Genomic DNA, 17964 nt, shown 5'->3' with positions numbered 1-17964 from the left:
GAGGACTGCCTTCTTCACCTTAATTTTTCTTGCTAGTAACTTTTATAGGTCTTAATAGCATGTGTTTATATATCTATCTATCTCTGGCTTCATTCTCCTTCAGTCTGTAATTTTTAATGGCAACCAAACAGCTTTGAAAAAAGCCCTATCATTCTGTTACTATAAATATGTGTGTACACACACACACATACACACACACACACACACTGAATTGCAGATATGATGGTTCATTATCCCCAATCATTTTAGTATATTTCTAAAATCAGGAACATATTACAGTTGTCAAAATCATGAACATAACCTTGATCATCCAGTGTTATCTAGTTACAGAACTGATTCTAATTTTACCAGTTGTTTCACTAATGTCCCTTATAACAAAAGGAAAACCAAATACCTTTTTTTTCCCCTTATCCAGGATCCAGTCAAGGATTTCATGTTTCATTTACTTACTGTGTTGCTTCAGTCTGTTACATACTCAATGTTTTTTGTCTTTCTTGAATGAATGTAACATTTTTGAAGAGTACAGTCATTTATTTTGTAGCATATCCTTCAGCTTGGGTTTGTTTAATATTTCTTCTTGACTAGGTTCAGATTATGTAGTTTTGGTAGTGATGCCACAGAATTGAAGTTGTATCATTTTTAGGGCATTGTATCAGTAGACACATGATAGAATTTGTCCTGTGTGTGGATTTTGAGCATTTGGTTGAAGTTGTGTCTGCCAGGTTTCTTCACTATAAAGTTATTTTGTTTTCCTTTATATTTAGTAAGAATCTTATGAGGAGACACCTTCAGACTATCCTGTTGCTTATTAAAGTTTCAATCACTAGTTTTTAGCATCCCTTGTGATTCTTTCCTAAAACAGTTATTGCTGTGGTAGTCGCTAAATGGCATTTTGCAAATTCCATCATTCCTTGTATGTTTTTAAGTCTTGTTTTACTATAAGGAAGAGTTTTCCCTTCTCCCACATTCATTTATTCTTTTAGTAATATCTATATGAACTCCTGATTTCTCATTTTGTGGTCTGTATCTTTAATATCACTGTGATATCATAATACCAGTAATACCACTCATCATTAATTTTAATGCCACTTTTTTTCCCCCCCCCCAGATTTGACCAGTGGGAGTTATTCAAATGGCTCTTAGATTTTTTTTTTTTTTTTTTTGGATGTAGCCACATCTTTTTTTGCCTACCTCTGTACTTCCTGGCATAGCAAGGTGTTTCAGGCTGATCTTGTACTTTCTCTTTCTGGCCCTGGAATCAGCCTTTTTCCCCCCTTTTCTTTCTTCAAGACATCTTTGTCTTGTTCCTTTTAGTGGAGAACATTGCTAAGAAACCAAGCTCTGTGCTCATTACTACTGGGGTATCATGGAGTCTAGGACTTCTCAGTGATTAGAGTTAGGGGTGTGTGTGTGTCTCTCTACATCTATATCTAATTCTCTACGTAAATTAAAAACCATGAATTTTTACGGATGTCTCCAGTTGTAGAGGGTTCACTCTAGTTTTCTGCCCTGCAGTATTGTAATGCCCTTCTGTGACAGTGAGAAGCCTGGCTCCTGTTATCTATGTAATATATTTATGTTTTTGCTTAATCCCAGAATATGTATATAATAGTTTCAGAATTGTTAATCCATACTGTGAAAAATAGACCCAAAACTAGAGTTCAGTATTTGCTTATATTTTATCTTTAGCCTGAAGGCTTATAAGATGCAAAATACTGTGTTCACAAGTTGCTTGAGTTAGTCCCTTTCCTCACCTTAGTATGCTTATGTTTGAAAAAAGTACAATTAGTTTAATTTGCTTTTGCTGGACTTTGTTTTGCCCCAACCTCCCCTTCTTTTAAGGTATTATTTTTAAATATGTAAAACACTAACATTTAGGTTCTTCAAGTCAGAACTGTATAAAACGTGTACTCATTGATGTTTTCCTTCCATTTATTCTGCTCTGTTCCCTCCCAGTCTCTTCCACAGTGTTCCCAACCGCTTCTCTCTGAGACAGCCAGTCTCAGTTGTTTCTGGTTTGTAAGATACCACTTGAATTTAGTACAAATATTATTTTTGTGTATGTACATTTAAGGTTAAATGACACAGAAATTGTTATTTGAATTTACTGTGAAGATGATCTTACTATGTCTTTCTTAGCCAAAACCTATTGATGTACAAGTCATTACACACCACATGCAGCGATACGCAGTTTGGTTTGGAGGATCAATGCTGGCTTCCACGGTGAGTGTGATGAAGCTTACTTTTATTTTATTTTATCATTACTGTTTTCTTATTTTATTTATTTATTTATTTATTTTTGAGATGGAGTTTCGCTCTTGTCACCCAGGCTGGAATGCTATGGCATGATCTTGGCCCACTGCAACCTCCGCCTCCTGGGTTCAAGTGATTGTCCTGTCTCAGCCTCCCAAGTAGCTGGGACTACAGGCGTGTGCCACCACACCTGGCTAATTTTGCATTTTTAGTAGAAACTGGGTTTCACCATGTTGGCTAGGTTACTCTCAAACTCCTGACCTTGGGTGATCCACCCATCTCGGCCTCCCAAATCATTGGGATTACAGGCGTGAGCCACTGCTCCCGGCCTTTGTTATTATTTTTTATTGAGATGAGGTCTTACTATGTGCCCAGGCTGGTCTCAAACTCCTGGGCTCAAGTGATCGTCCCACCTCAACCTCCCAAAGAGCGCTGAGTTTATAGGTGTGAGCTGCTGCGCCTGGCTGAAGCTTATGTTTAAATTTATAAATATTTTTTTAAGATAGAAGAGTCTATCTGTACTTAGTGAAGAACAAAGCAAATTCCTTTAAATTTTATCTAAAAATAATAGGAAACTTTGTCTATATGTATTTGTAGTATTTTAAAAATTGGAAGTAATTTAAATTTAATTGGAAGTCATTTTAATTAATTTTTTTTTTTTTAAGCTTGCTAGCCATTGTTTTAGAGTGACCATTTTATACTATGTTTTAAAGTTTATCTGTAGGGAAAGTTCTATTAAAGCTGGTAATTTAGTCATCAGAAGGTCCTTGTTTGTTCTGTTTAAGTATTTAAAAACATTAAGGTAAAAGTTAAGTTTCATTGCATAGAAAGGATGATGTTCTCCACTGAGTAAAGGGAATTATTCTAAATCCTGTCCCCAAATTAAAATGTCTTTAAAGCCCCCTTAAAAGGTATTCTAGTGTTCTAATACCATTAACCTAGGAAGTATTGGTGTTTTGTTCTGGTAGTGCATGGAATATTAAAATGAAGGAGCTTTTATCTGAATTATTGAATAACTGTACAACTTTGGATTTAAAACCATTTCCAAAATAGGAGGTGAAAGTTATTTTCTCCTCAATTTTAGTCTTCTTCAGTTGGGCCTTATAACCTAGTTGAGTTTGTGACTTTGCCTTGAGAGATGAGGTAACACAGCATGGAACAGTCTATCTTTTCCAGACCTTGAGTGAGGAAGGCAAATGATCTAGACATTTCTTAGAAGTAGACGAAAAATGATCATAGCATGACTAGGAGTAGTTTATCTGTAGTTAGGCGAATGCTGCTTCTTTACATTATTGGTGCAATGAAAGTGTGGGAAAGTCTCAACAGAAGAGACTAGGCATTTGAGAACCTTCCATTTTTCAAAATTTCAGAATCCTCGCGGCAGGTGTGTGAGAGAAGGATAGGGGGACAGGAGTTAATTGCTCTTTTGGAGTTCCGATAAAGATTTATAGCTGGTTGTAAGTCATGGCTGCTTCAATTTCTAAGCTTTCATGCCATGAATGGACTAATAATAAACATTTTAGACTTAACATCTATTTTAAAGCATCACTCTTTAAAATTTATTTCAGTATACTTTGAAGATGGTAGATTTTTGACCTTTATAAAAACACACATTTTTTGTTTTCAGCCTGAGTTCTACCAAGTATGCCACACCAAAAAGGACTATGAAGAAATTGGACCTAGCATTTGTCGTCACAATCCAGTGTTTGGAGTCATGTCGTAAAATTGACTTCATAGTTATTGGGGTTAGGGAGGTGGGGAAGAGATAATCTTTCTGATTACCTGTTTTGTCTGGATGGCTGGTTTTGAGGTTTTAAACCTGACTTGAAATAGTAACACCAAACATGATTATACAGGAATATTTTAATAAGTGTATCAACATGCAGATGTAGAAGAGAGCGAAAGTGATTGTGTTTTTCTTTAGATTGAATATTTGAATCTTATGTGTAACAAAAAGAAGTGGGTTTTAGTTCTTTCTGTGCCCTGATATTTTGTATATTAATGAATTATCCAAGATTTGATGGGATTTATCAGTGTGTAGATAGCTCTATAATGCTTGAATTGTACACTTCTAAGTGTGCAGTGCAAGAGCTTGTTTATATTTCATACTTTTTATACTTTGAGGAAAAAAAGTCAAAGAAAAATTGTATTTGAGGGAAAAAACCATGACCAAGTAAAGGATAAATTCAAAAAATAGCCTCATGAGACTTGGCATACACACTCATGGGATTCCAGTTATTATGGAGTGCTTCCATCCCTCTCCACCCCTTCCCCCGAAAAGGTTTTCTTTGCAAGTGCTTTTGGAACTAAGAGCTAGTATCTTGGATTAACTGATGCCTGCTAGTGCTTTCTGATTACTTGCATTCTGTTTCTTGCTTTAAAAGAAGAGTAAAGACAAGAGTGTTGGACCAGTATTGCAGTTCTGTAGTGTTGTTTCTTATAAAAAAACAAAACAACAACAATAATTTATCAAAATTGGCATATTTAAAGCCTAACAACATTCTAATAAAGGCACAAATTTCTTTTTAATACTTGTTTCAGGCTCTTTAATCTCTTTATAAGTTAACTAATAAATCTATTTTCTTCAGACTTCAGCAATAGTTCTTTAAAATCACAACAGTTGTTAGCAAGCTGACTTTTTTAATGTGCTCAATACAAATACTTGTGAACTTTTAATATGTTGAGTGCTTTCATTTTGATAACTGGATCTCCATTTGATATTTTCATTTGTATAACTCATTTGCAGTCTGAAAATTTTTTTTAGTGCCAGTCCCTAAACATACCATTGAAAGTTAATTTTCTTTGCATTTTAAAATATCTGGATTATGAAGAAAAAGTGATGAAAATAAATTAAAACTGAATTACCTTTTCTAATGTTTTTTTTTTTTTTAAAGTAATGTAATTCTACTTTGTTTTTATGTATGTGATATGATATCTGTTTCTGTTGAGATTTGGGAGTTATTGAAATCTCTGTAATGTGTATGGTGGAAAATTTCTTGTGACCTTAAAATTTTACCAGTTATTTATAGAAAGATAAAATGGGAAATGTTTCATAGGCTTTTTACTAGCAATTGTCAGTGAACACTTGAACTCCATTATTCATGAAAATAACACGTTAGGATTAGAATACTTCTATTCAAAAGTGAAATAATATAAAGTGTTTAGTTTTTTGTTTTTACTATGAAGATAGAATTGGGGAGTAAACTTCAGTTTTTGTTTAGAGTGGATCTGAATATTTAAAATCCTATAATCATTTTTGTGAATCTTCCTTCTTTGAGTATGGAATTGTAAAAGACAAACTATATATCCTATAGTAGTATCATCGTCAGTATCAAAGGTCCCCCCCTTTTTTTTAACTGGAAAAAGTATTCCACAAACATTATAAAAATACTATTCAAACAGTACCAAAGAGTAGATTAGCAAAAGTAAGTTTTTTTTCCCTAGCCTGTCTCATTTTTACATCGTTACACAGACTATTTGGAATGTCTTAGATGTCCTTGTATTGTAATTTTCTGTGTAGATAGAAATAAATGTAGCTTTCTTATTTTACACAAATAGGAACTTACTGTATATACTGTTCTGCACTTTGCTTTATTAAAGATCTTTTGATAAAGAACTATATTGATAAGCAGTAAAGATGTCTTGCTGCTGGCCCAATAAAATATTGTTAGCATCGTCATAAATGTCTTTTCCACCGGCGATGGTTGGGTAGTAAGTGAATAAGCTAGAAAGACATGTGTATAAAGCTGTTTGATGACAATCTCAGGCATATTTATACAGAGATGTTCTTAACTGTTTGCTACAAAAACGTGAAGGTCAAAAACTTTCTTTAAGCTTACATTTATTTGGGGAGACAAAACTCCAGCCTTTCTTGTGTATTTCCTGATACCCCTTTTGCTCTACTTTTGGAGGAGTGAACCCTAATAGGATGGTAACAGCATTCTTGTTTCTTTATATCTCTCTCCTGTGATTGTATATCGTTTTTTCAACTTAAAGCAACTTCAGCTGGAAATATGTAGAGGTTGACCAAGGTGAACTAAAAAGTCTGTAACACTGATTAGATATCAAGCAACATGAGCACGGTACATTGGAAAAGCACCAACTGAAGCCAGTGATAGACTTTTTAATTCTGTTTCTGATAATTGATGATATAGCTCCTCGAAATCTGTTTTTTGTTAAAACTTGGAAAATATATTTTTATTATTTTGGACAAAGTATTTGAACTCTCTGGACCTTAATTCCATTTATATATCAGGTAAAGGCATTATGCTGGATTATCCTGCAATTTCTTTGAGTTGTTAGAATATAATGTAGCTTAATAATAGCAATATTAGCAGTGTAGTAGATTCTGACTACAAAACCTAGCCTTTTCTGTTGATTCATTTGTAGTAGTTAAAGGTGTTTTCTGATTTATCCTTTTTAATAGGCAGTGCTTTGATCAAGTGGGCAATAGTAATGGACAAATAAAATCAATGGTCATTATCTTAACTTGATGCCTGCTTTTCAAAAAGTGAGCAATTTTCACGTCTTAACCCTTAGACATTAATTCATGGCACCTACTATAAGTACTCACCCTCTTACCTATCTTCTTTTCTGTAAGAGATAAAGTGGTTATTCAGACGCCCTAATACAATTTTTTGCTTTATATTCACAGCTACTTAAAGATCAAAATAACTATTCTTGCAGATATTTCTAGGAATATATTTAGAAATAATATGAAATACAGGGATAATAGGCCAATTATGATCTTTATTCTTAATTTCTACAGAAAAATACTGGAGAATATATTTATAGAAACTTCTTTCAGATACTAGAATGTTTATAAAATTATTGAGGAGATTATTTGTGTTGTAAAAGACTTATTTGTACCATGAAGAATGTTTTTGTTCCCTTCATTCTGGGCTAATCTGTCAGTAGTGAAGTCCAGTCTTTTCCCCCTTCTCTTACCAGCTCAACCTTGATTCCTGTGACCCATTCTTTCTGAACTTTCATAGTTCATAGTCACTAGGCATGAGTACCTTGGATAGCGCTCTGAAGTCTCTCTGTTAGCACCCAGATTTCCAACTCAGGTTAATTGGTACTAATTCTATTAGCTGGTATAAATAATCCAAAATCTATGCAAACTCTGGGAGCAAAATGTTCTACTCAGTTTGGAATCCTGTGCCTTAAAATATATTTCATTGTAACAGCACCTTGTATATATAGTTGGCCAAAGACAGAGTTATTATAAGTTATGTGGGACTTTCATAGCAAATCTTGACAGTAAATGCTTGGTTCCTATATTAGGTCTATATCCTGAATTGACCTTTAGCAAGAATCTTTGGATCTGCTGGAGGGCTGGCATGGCTTTTGGACTTCAGTGAAAAAGAATTTCTGCTACTCATTGTTGATAATGCTTCAATACTGTATAAATGTTTATCCTTTTCCATATAATTTGTTTTCTATTATATGAGAACTTTTATTATAATTTGCCTTGGTCTTGATAGACTCTTAACAAAAATAAATTAAAATATGTGGTCATCTGAGGTATTCTCCATGCTATAACCCACTTTAGCTGATGCATTTGGAGCTTGGGTGCTGAAATTAAATATAACCTATTTGAGTTAAGGATTTATTACTAGTGCTCCAGTGGTCACAGGAACATTAAAAAAGAAACGATAGAAATACATGATCTAGGAAAGAAGACAACTGAAAAACATGAAAGAAAAAGATGAAAAAGTAAAAGTATATGATATTCTATTTTGATTTAGCAATTGTTTTCTAGTGTTCTGTCAGTTTTTGGTGACCTTTATAATTACATTAAAACTAAGATGCTGAATTAAAATAAAGTTTCCCTTTTATTCAAGCACCAGCATTCACTTATATTACCTATATATTGCATCAAGTTTTGGGCCTCCAATCCCAGAACATTTATTGACTGTCTACTGTGGTTCAAGTACTGTGCGTAAAGATGAATTAATATTCTGTCCTTGGCTTAGAGGCTAGTCTAATAGTAAAGGCACTCTTAGAGGAGGGACAAATATTTTGCCTAGATAAGATCTGAGAGACAGTAAGTGTGAAATTTCTGTTTCTAAAAATGGTAGTAATAGTTGTTTAGAGGGAGAAATCCAGCTATGTAAGGTGAAAGTGGGGCTTGTAAAAGTGGATCTGTGGTTTAAAAATTAGTACTTTGCTCCTAAAATTTTTACCTAAATGTTACATCTAACAACAGATGAAGAAAGTAATTCTACAGTAGCATCTTCTTTATTCATTTCATATTTTCAGTGCCTTACGTATTGCTTGGCATATAGTAGTTGTCTCAGTAGATGTGTTTGATGAATGAATGAATGAAAATTATTTTTCATGTTAAAATTAAAACTGAATTACATGAGTATACAACTTTTGTTCCTTCATAATACCCATATTTGTCAAATATGACCAAGTTACGACTTTTTTTCTGTTCACTGGTTTCCACCTTAAAAGTGAAATTCTGCGTAAAATGGGGGATTACTAAGTGATCATAACTTTTCTGAAGTAGGTCTTAAATAATTGTCTAAGTCTTCGGTCATTTCCAAATCTCTGTAGTGTAAATGATCATGGGCTCTAAATCAGATCGTTGTACAAGGATAATTGAAATGTCCTGAAATGTCTTGTAACATTCAACATGAGCAGTAGAAACATGACTAATTTCTACCTCTGGCTTTTATTGATCAATTTTGACTCTCTTTTATTGTCCAGAGCCCATGTTAAACCACTTGATTTAGAGATGGCTTAATTCTAAACTTCCTCCATTTTTGATGAATAAGATTCAAGGTTGCAGTAGATTGTTAATCTTATTTGGAATTATTTTAGAAAATTGATATCGGAATTGGAACCATACGTCTTTTTCTTATTGGGGGTACATGGGCTCTTTCCCAAATAAATTCGTGAACAACAAGAAAATCTGAGACTTGTTTTTAATGCCATAATGATTAGTTGGAATAATGTATATATTCATGAGATGACTAAAGCACTAGTGGGGTAGTTTCTACTGCAGTAGACTGATTTTTCTTACCCCAGACCTTGAAAGATGAATGTTTTAATAGATGGAGAGTAGGTGGGGACAATGTTTTAGATATGGCAGAAGCAACTTGAGTTACAGCAATTGGGGAAGGGAATAGAATATTGTGATTAGGAGAAGTGAAGTTAGGAGAAGAGTGGGAGGGAAGATTGAAGGATATCTGACACCTTCAAACACACCCTTGAATACAAACATTGGCTGAAAAAGTTGATGCAGTTCAGGGTGAAATCACAGACATGATTGACATAAATAGCATTGTGGAAAAAGTGACTGCAAAGACCACACAAGTAGTGGCAGAATAGAACTTATTGGTTATAATTCTTTTGATATTTTACTGAATAACATATGGTTTATTAAATGTTTTTTCAAAATTAATTTGGCAACATTTCTTACCTTCTCTGACTAATTCTATTGGGAAAGCTGATAGCAACATTACTGTGCTAGACTACTAGAGGGAGGTATCAGATGACCAAGTCATGTTTGATACTACAGTTACCAGGCTAATGTGCGGAACTAATGCAGGAACCTAAAACTCAGCACTCTATTTGAGATTGGATTGGACTTTATGAATAGGCAATGAGCTCTTAAAAGAAAAATGACATTCCATATACAGAAAAACCATGGGGATTTCACACCGCCTAATCTAGCTCTGCCACGGAGCATAGTTGAGGTCTTTCACATTTTGGCTATGTATCTCCACGTTGGTGCTAAATTTGTGTACCTCGTTTCTGATCTCACTAATACTGAAAGTTCAACTTGCCAGTGACATAACTGGATCTTTTATGAAATAGTACCTCACTTGACTTATAAAGACTAGTAAAACATTTTTAGGCTACAAGTAAAAGGGAAGTTTGTGATGATGTTATAAAATACAATGCTTGGCATGTGGCAGATGCTTAAACATTTGGTGAATAAAGTTATCTTCCTTTTTTTTTTTTTTTTGAGACGGAGTCTCGCTCTGTCGCCCAGGCTGGAGCGCAGTGGCCGGATCTCAGCTCACTGCAAGCTCCGCCTCCCAGGTTCACGCCATTCTCCTGCCTCAGCCTCTCGAGTAGCTGGGACTACAGGCGCCCGCAACCTCGCCCGGCTAGTTTTTTGTATTTTTTTTAGTAGAGACGGGGTTTCACCGTGTTAGCCAGGATGGTCTCGATCTCCTGACCTCGTGATCCGCCCGTCTCGGCCTCCCAAAGTGCTGGGATTACAGGCTTGAGCCACCGTGCCCGGCCGTTATCTTCCTTTTAAGATGGTCCACTGAAAAAATGGATCAGCCCTTATATGTGTATATATGTTTTAATGACCTCAAGCTCAAAGATCTGCTAGTGATCGCCTTTAGATAACATCTGAGTTAAATGTCTCTGGAGTCCCCTGCCACTGGTATATCTCAAAAGAAATAGCATTATTTGGTTTGGGCAGTACTATCTTTTTCTATTTATCTATCTACACCTTTATAAAGTGGAAGGTTGCAACTCTGGGGGCAATATTCCTCAGGGTATTAGAACAAGGAATGAAATGCTTTTATGTATTTTCCCCTCAAGGAGAAATGACTTCTTAAACCCCAAGTGGAAGATTTTTCATTCAATCATTAGTATTCTAGTATTCTTTCTGAAATTGAAGTAGCAACATCCCTTTGACCTGTTTCACAAAGTTGACAAATGGCTTTTTCAGACATTTAGCCAAGAGATGGAAGGAATGGCAGATGTGGCTTCTGAGCTTACTCCTTCCCTCCACCCACTAGATGTCTCTCTCTTCTGCCCTTATCTATAAGTGAATATATTTCAGTAAGGCTTACTATTAAAAGCAAATTGAATCTGGACCATAGAAATAATGCGTTTCGTTTTCCCATTTAAAGCATGCCATTTTCAGTCATATACCCATGACTTCAGTAAAACTAAAGATGTTCTTTAGGCTGTGACAGTAATTTGCAGTGGGATTTATTTATCAGCAGTATTGATTTGGAACATTCTGTGTGCTAAGCACTCTTCAAGGTGCTGCGGGTAGTGGTGAATGAAACACGTGAGTTTTGCATTCTGGAACTTTAAAATATTCAGGTTACAACAAAGTAATGTTAAAATTTCAAAACCAGAAATAAGATTGTGTACATTCTTGCATTAATGAAATCCAGGAGAGGTAAAGGATTGAGTAACATTCTAAGATTCTTTTTTGTTTTTTTCTGCCCTTAAAATTCTCTTTTTACAGTACTTGCTAGTGTTCTCTACATTTCTTTTAAGGTTAGACTTTGTACAATTTCTGCAGTTGAAAAGATGAGAAGTTAATTGCATAGTCTACTGAAACATGTAAGACATTTTTACCCCTTAATATTACATTACACATACATGATAACTGGCTTTAATTCATCGTGGAGATTTGAGGCGCTCATAAACTGGCTCAACATGTGTCCGTTGAGAATGTATGTACTATACATGAAGGTTTCTTCCCTGGAAAAGAAAGTTGAGAAACTATTTCCATATTTGCAACATGTGATCTAGAACTGCATTAAGTGGTGTGTTTTTCATGTTTCAATCTGAAGCCTAAGTGATAGCACGGATTGGTTTAACCAGTTGCTCTTTATTATTTTAGCACAGAACTGACATTGGTATGCCACTCCCAAGATACTTTTTCCTAAGGTGAACTTTACCATGAAAGAAGATTGTGATTTTGATTTTATATCCCAAAACATATTTACTCAAGGTATACTCTCCTCTGTATCCTAACAATTTAAGTTGGCTATTTTCCACAGAAAATTTCAATAACTTAAAAATGCTCAAAGTTATAAAATTATGTTAAGAACTAACTGAAATTGTGTGGTGTTCTGAGGTCCAGGCATTACGTGCTCGGGGTCACTTTATCCTTGGCTAGATCATTACCCTTTCCAAAGCAGCTGGCCTCTTTGGGCTTATTATAAACTTACAAATGAGCAACTATAGAAGGAAGTAAAGTTCCTTAAGAAAGTGGATGCAGGCCATTTTAGCTTAAGTAGTAAACAAACCAGCTGAAGCTATACTTTATCAAGAAAGCAAGCAGCTTTCTTTCCTCCATGTGCTGCCAGATTCTTTTACAGTATCCTTACAAACCTGCAAAATGGACTCAAAATTGATAGCTTAAAGCTAACATTTATAAAGAAGATCCTCATCCCAGTTTGTGAATTTTGGGGATAGCACTTCAGATTGAGATAAAAGCTGCCTGAGGTTAGATACAAATGAAAGCTTGTAAGTATTTTGAAAAATAGAATAAGTATGTGTTCTGACAGTACAAAAGTCTTTTAGGTAGCCTTGAGTTATTTTAGAGTGAGGGAGCTTTCCCTCTGCATCTCATTGTGCCAGGTAGGACTCCTGCTCTAAGATGTCTCTTACACATCTGACTCAGCTGTAGTAATGCATGTGTGATGTCGCTCCTGACCTCAAGAGGGGGCTCCACACTTAGAGTAAAAACAAAGCAGTCTTACATGGAGAGGCCTTCCTGACACTTGTCATCACTGCTGCCTTTGAATGTGTACCTTATGTGTCATCTCTGAGATAAGGGCCAGTTCTGGTACATGTGGCTGATCAACAGGACATGGTTGCTGATCAACAGGACATGGTTGAATACTTGGCAAGGACTTCTCTTTAGGAATGGTTTTCATGTATTAGTCTAGTTTTAATTAAGTAATTAAACATTGATGAACTTGATTATATTTTGGTGCAGAGCTGAACTGCTTTATCAGATGGGAAGTTTTGTCTCATGTTCACTAAATCCCAGTGAGTTTACCCTAGAATTATTAAACACAGAGAAGTTCTAGTTTCATGTCTTTCACTCTTCTGAACAACAGCTTTTTGTACTGTCTGTTCTCTGGTTTACACCCGCTAGACTAATTTACAAACAACTCCTTGCAGTGTATTAACATTTCATGATGAGATGAAGTGGAAAGTGTTCCTATGACACAAAAGCCCTTTACCGCGGGGTTGAGAACAGCTTTCCACTCCAAATGGTGTCATTATGTTCTCTATAATGGGTGTGATTGTTTAGTAATGATATATTTGAGCTGAGATGATTGAACATACATTATTTGAGTAATAACTCGATAGGCTATGCCTTTTTAAGCAGTTAATGTATGCCTAGGGTAAGATAAGACGGAAAAGGCTCGTTGTCATCATCCATAAAAAGAGCAACATCTAAAAGGTGCAGGTTTGAAAGTGTATTTATGTAAACAGAATTTACACAGGCTGTCCTGTGTGCATAGCTGTTTCCTTTGAAAAGTTCCCTTTGTAGGATCAACTTTGTTGAATGGATTCCTAGTGAAATACTGTTTTTTTTTTTTTGAGATGGAGCGAGACTCCGTCGCCCAGACTGGAGTGCAGTGGCCGGATCTCAGCTCACTGCAAGCTCCGCCTCCCGGGTTTACGCTATTCTCCTGCCTCAGCCTCCCGAGTAGCTGGGACTACAGGCGCCAGCCACCTCGCCCGGCTAGTTTTTTGTACTTTTTAGTAGAGACGGGGTTTCACCGTGTTAGCCAGGATGGTCTCGATCTCCTGACCTCGTGATCTGCCCGTCTCGGCCTCCCAAAGTGCTGGGATTACAGGCTTGAGCCACCGCGCCCGGCCGTGAAATACTGTTAAAATAATGTTTTTTCCAGCTGAGGAGGAGTGGCTTGCCTTCAGTTTTGCAAGTGGGAAGCTCTTCTAATTATAGAAGAGCTCCCTAACCTGCCACTTGACCTAACCTCTTTAGGTTGATGAACTTGAAATACTGCCTCTTCTTGGTAATCAGGTTCAGTCCAAAATTTTTTTCCGAGTATGTACCATATGAGAGACACTGTGCTAGACCTTGGTGGGAATACAGTGCACTTTGTATTTATAGCCTACCAGGGAGACAGCCCTGAGTATTACTAACAAAATGCAGGACAGTGTGTGCTTAATGTTGTAATGGAAGTGGGTAAGTAAAAATTAACTCAGACTGAGAAAGTATAAATCTGCCTTGTCCTTCATCACACACAGATAAAGGCAGGAGACAATATTTCTCCCAAGGACCTGCTGCAGCTGTAACCTGTCATAACTCCCTTCGAGTGACTATTGCCTTCTCTCTCACTGAGAAACTTTGTTCTCTAAAATCATAGACTATCAGAAATTTTACTGTTGAAAATTCTTTCAGTAAGAATGAAACATCCCACTTTTATGTAATTCACTTTAACACAGAGAAGCAGCCTTCATTCCCAAAGGAAATGCAGAACTTCAGATAAGGACTTCTTGGACACACATTCTACATCTATCTTAACTACAGTTTCCACGGATACAGGATACTAGGCCCACTTGCACACCTGATCCCTTTAGACACAGCCCTGCTTCGTTCTGAGCCTATGGAAATGCTGATTCATTTGAATTTTACCCCTCCCCTAAACCTTAATTTCCGTGGTTACTCTGTGCATAGTTTCCTTCATGATAATGGGTCATGTTTGTCAGCCTATAAGTTGGTTCATAGAGGCTTTGGGCTGATTGTGCTAGATAGAAGTACATTCCAAGTGAAAAGTACAAAAGGATAGAGAAATTGATTTTAACTGAGTGTTCAGGAACACTTTAAGAAAGCAGTTGTATTCATAGTATTTATTGTCACTTTTTTTTTGAGACCGGGTCTTGCTTTGTTGCCCAATCTGATCTTGAACTGTTGGGCTCAAATGATCCTCTTACCTCAGCCTCCTGAGTAGCTGGGATTACAGGTAAGAGCCACTGCACCTGGCTGTTGTCACTGTTTTTAACAGTATTTGATACTGCAGACATGAACCAAGAAAACTGTATTGATTTTTTTTTTTTCAGTAATTCTCAATTTAGCATTATGTATGTGTATTTACATAATATGTAACATATATCCCTTTATCCTGTGTTTTCCACTTTTAATGGTTTTGTGTGTATTTTTCTTTTTCTTTTTTTCTTTTTTTGAGACAGAGTCTTGCTCTGTCACCCAGGCTTGAGTGCAGTGGCACGATCTCAGCCCACTGCAACCTCTGCCTCCTGGGTTCAAGTGATTCTTGTGCCTGAGTCTCCTGAGTAGCTGGAATTACAGGCATGCACCACCACACCGAGCTAATTGTACTTTAGAGACGGGGTTTCACCATATTGGCCAGGCTTGTCTCGAACTCCTGACCTTAAGGGCTCCGCCCAACTATGTCTCCCAAGTGCTGAATTACAGGCGTGAGCCACCGCGCTCAGCCAGTTCCACCTGATTTTTAAAATTGCCTTGGCCAGCATTGGATACACAGTAAATATTTAGTAAATGCTTTCCACATTTAATCAAAGAAGTTTCCCATCTTAGCTATTTCCTTGAAACTTTCCCGGAGTTTGAAACCTAATAGATCATCAGTGACATCCTCTTCATCATAGTTTCACCTCTGCCTAATAAAGCACAAATTACTCTTAAGCAATGAGGCGCTGTGCAATTGAAGCCTTTTATAGCTCCATTTGTCTGCAGTCACCTAAAAGTCAATGGATAGATGCGTTTGTCATAATGTGTGATAAGTGCAAATAACCCTTGTTAGTAGTGTCGTTAGAGATGAAATAGATGCATAGGAACTAAGAGGTCATAAGCTGTCAGGTTTGACTGTAAGGAAATATAGAATGTCATTTGCACCTGAAAATGTGCAGAAGTAAATGGACAGTTCTTCACCACAGTCTAATTTGTTTTTCAAAGCTTTGCATGTTTACATTTGTTCACCCACTACCTTAGTCATGGCATAGCAAAATAAACCATAAATTAAAAGTAGCTCAGTATACCACTGAAGAAGTCAATAGATCTGAATATAGTAGCGTAGAAAAAGCAGCTTCAGTTTACTGGATGTGCCTTCAAGGCAGACCATGCCCTTTAGGTAGAGGATTAGTGGAGAACAGAAATCTCTGCCTCTCTATGGCTAGAAGTGGATCTATGTCATTGATCTACTGACAGTGACACTTTTCCTTACTTGAAACTTGGGTATGCAGTGACCTCACCTACTCACAGAATCTGCAAAAGTGGGGAATTAATAATAGAAAAAGGCTTTTGAGTAGCCAAAAAGGATTTGATAAAGTTAACATTCTAAGTTAGCCTGTTCTCTTACCAGATAGTATGTCTGCTCAGTTCTTGCTTGCTTGATGTGAAGTTCTGAAGCTTTGTTGTCTGGTATCTGTTCCCTAACAAGTGCCACTATATTATATTTTGAGCTAGTGACAAGGGACTTATCTTTGTCCCTGTTCCTACATCCTTCTAGACTCCAACTGGTTTAATGAAGCGAGAGTACCTCAAGAGATATATACATGCCAAGAACAGCCTGTAACAGTTTTATTGCCCCTCCCCTGCCCAACTCATTGAAGGAAACAGGAGGGAGTGAACCCCAGTCTCTTCTGTTAAATCCATTGCAGTCCACCCTTGTGTTCTAATGAGTATATTACAATTGCAGTCTGAAGTCATTTCAGAGCTCCTATCCTTTACTACAAGCTGACTTAGGCGGGACTGCTCCAGCAACTCGAGGCTGAGGCCCAGGGTCTGACTTCTCTCCCCGGTTCCCTACTCCTGTTCTATTAAGGGTGAGAGGTTGGGAAGTTTGCTCTCCTCTCTGTGATGAGTTGTTGCTGCCAATCTGACTCCTAATGCTATAGATTTATTAAGGCTGGATGGTGAAAGATCGGGCCCTGATGACAACGGAGCCATCCCGAGTTCCTCTGACAGTGATGAGCCTCCCAGGAGAGGCAGCCACAGCTGAAGCACACACAGCTCCCTTCCGCTGTGGCAGCCCCACAAGCCTGCAAACCCGTATCTCATCACAGCCTCGGTTCTCAACTCTGAGGCTGGCCAGACCTCCAACTGGTGGGTAAAACGCAGACATTTCCAAATACCAGGAAATGTTTTCTTGGGTGGGTGGGAGTTGGGGGACAAACTGAATTTCTCCCTTGGACCATGGGAAGGGGAGAGAACCATTCTTGAGAAGAAAAATATTGTGAGGTGGTAACACTTTCTCCCTCTGCAGCTGTCTTTATTGCCCCAGTTGGGAACCACTGTTTCATACATCACTGTCTTATGTGTCTGCTGATGGAGTTTCCTGATGCCAAACAGAACGTCTCCAGGTCTCCAGGATGGTTTTCTTCCTGGCTGGGTCTCTTTCTCCACCTTCTGCCAAGGCCTGCCTGCCCCAGTCCTTCTCTGGGAGATGGGTCTAGTGTTCAGGACCAGATGCATTGCCAGAGAGTGTCAGGCCTGTGTCGAGCTCCTCTTCTCACATTTGACTGCAACAGTCTACACACGTCAGCAAACCCTGAATGCACTGTGTTAAATTAAAAATAAGCTTCTCAGTCATGATCTTAAGTCTGGTTTTGATCATTTTTCCATGAAAGATTATTTAAGTTAAATTCTTTAAGATAAATCGGGTTTAGAAATGATTAATAGGCCAGGCACGGTGGCTCAAGCCTGTAATCCCAGCACTTTGGGAGGCCGAGACGGGCGGATCACGAGGTCAGGAGATCGAGACCATCCTGGCTAACGCAGTGAAACCCCGTCTCTACTAAAAAATACAAAAAAAACACTAGCCGGGTGAGGTGGCGGGCGCCTGTAGTCCCAGCTACTCGGGAGGCTGAGGCAGGAGAATGGTGTGAACCCAGGAGGCAGAGCTTGCAGTGAGCTGAGATCCAGCCACTGCACTCCAGCCTGGGCGACAGAGCAAGACTCTGTCTCAAAAAAAA

General features: G+C 37.4%; 1 protein-coding gene across 3 annotated transcripts in view; it reads left to right on the top strand.

The window, feature by feature from the left end:
* The window catches only part of ACTR3 (ARP3 actin related protein 3 homolog), a 125042-nt gene that overhangs the window by 68348 nt on the left and 38730 nt on the right, over positions 1–17964 (top strand). For 2 of the 3 annotated variants that reach the window (XM_025405512.1, XM_025405511.1), the window contains 2 exons: positions 2140–2223; positions 3881–5870. In XM_025405512.1, the coding sequence (XP_025261297.1) occupies positions 2140–2223; positions 3881–3976 (180 nt within the window). In that variant the 3' untranslated portion in view covers positions 3977–5870. Of the gene's footprint in view, positions 1–2139; positions 2224–3880; positions 5871–17964 lie in introns of those variants that run through there. The other variant, XM_025405510.1, reaches the window with a different exon arrangement.

Source organism: Theropithecus gelada, chromosome 12, assembly GCF_003255815.1.
Source record: "Theropithecus gelada isolate Dixy chromosome 12, Tgel_1.0, whole genome shotgun sequence".
Lineage (NCBI taxonomy): Eukaryota > Metazoa > Chordata > Mammalia > Primates > Cercopithecidae > Theropithecus > Theropithecus gelada.
The sequence above is the reverse complement of the archived record's forward strand: the minus strand, read 5'-3'. Positions and strand labels throughout refer to the sequence as shown.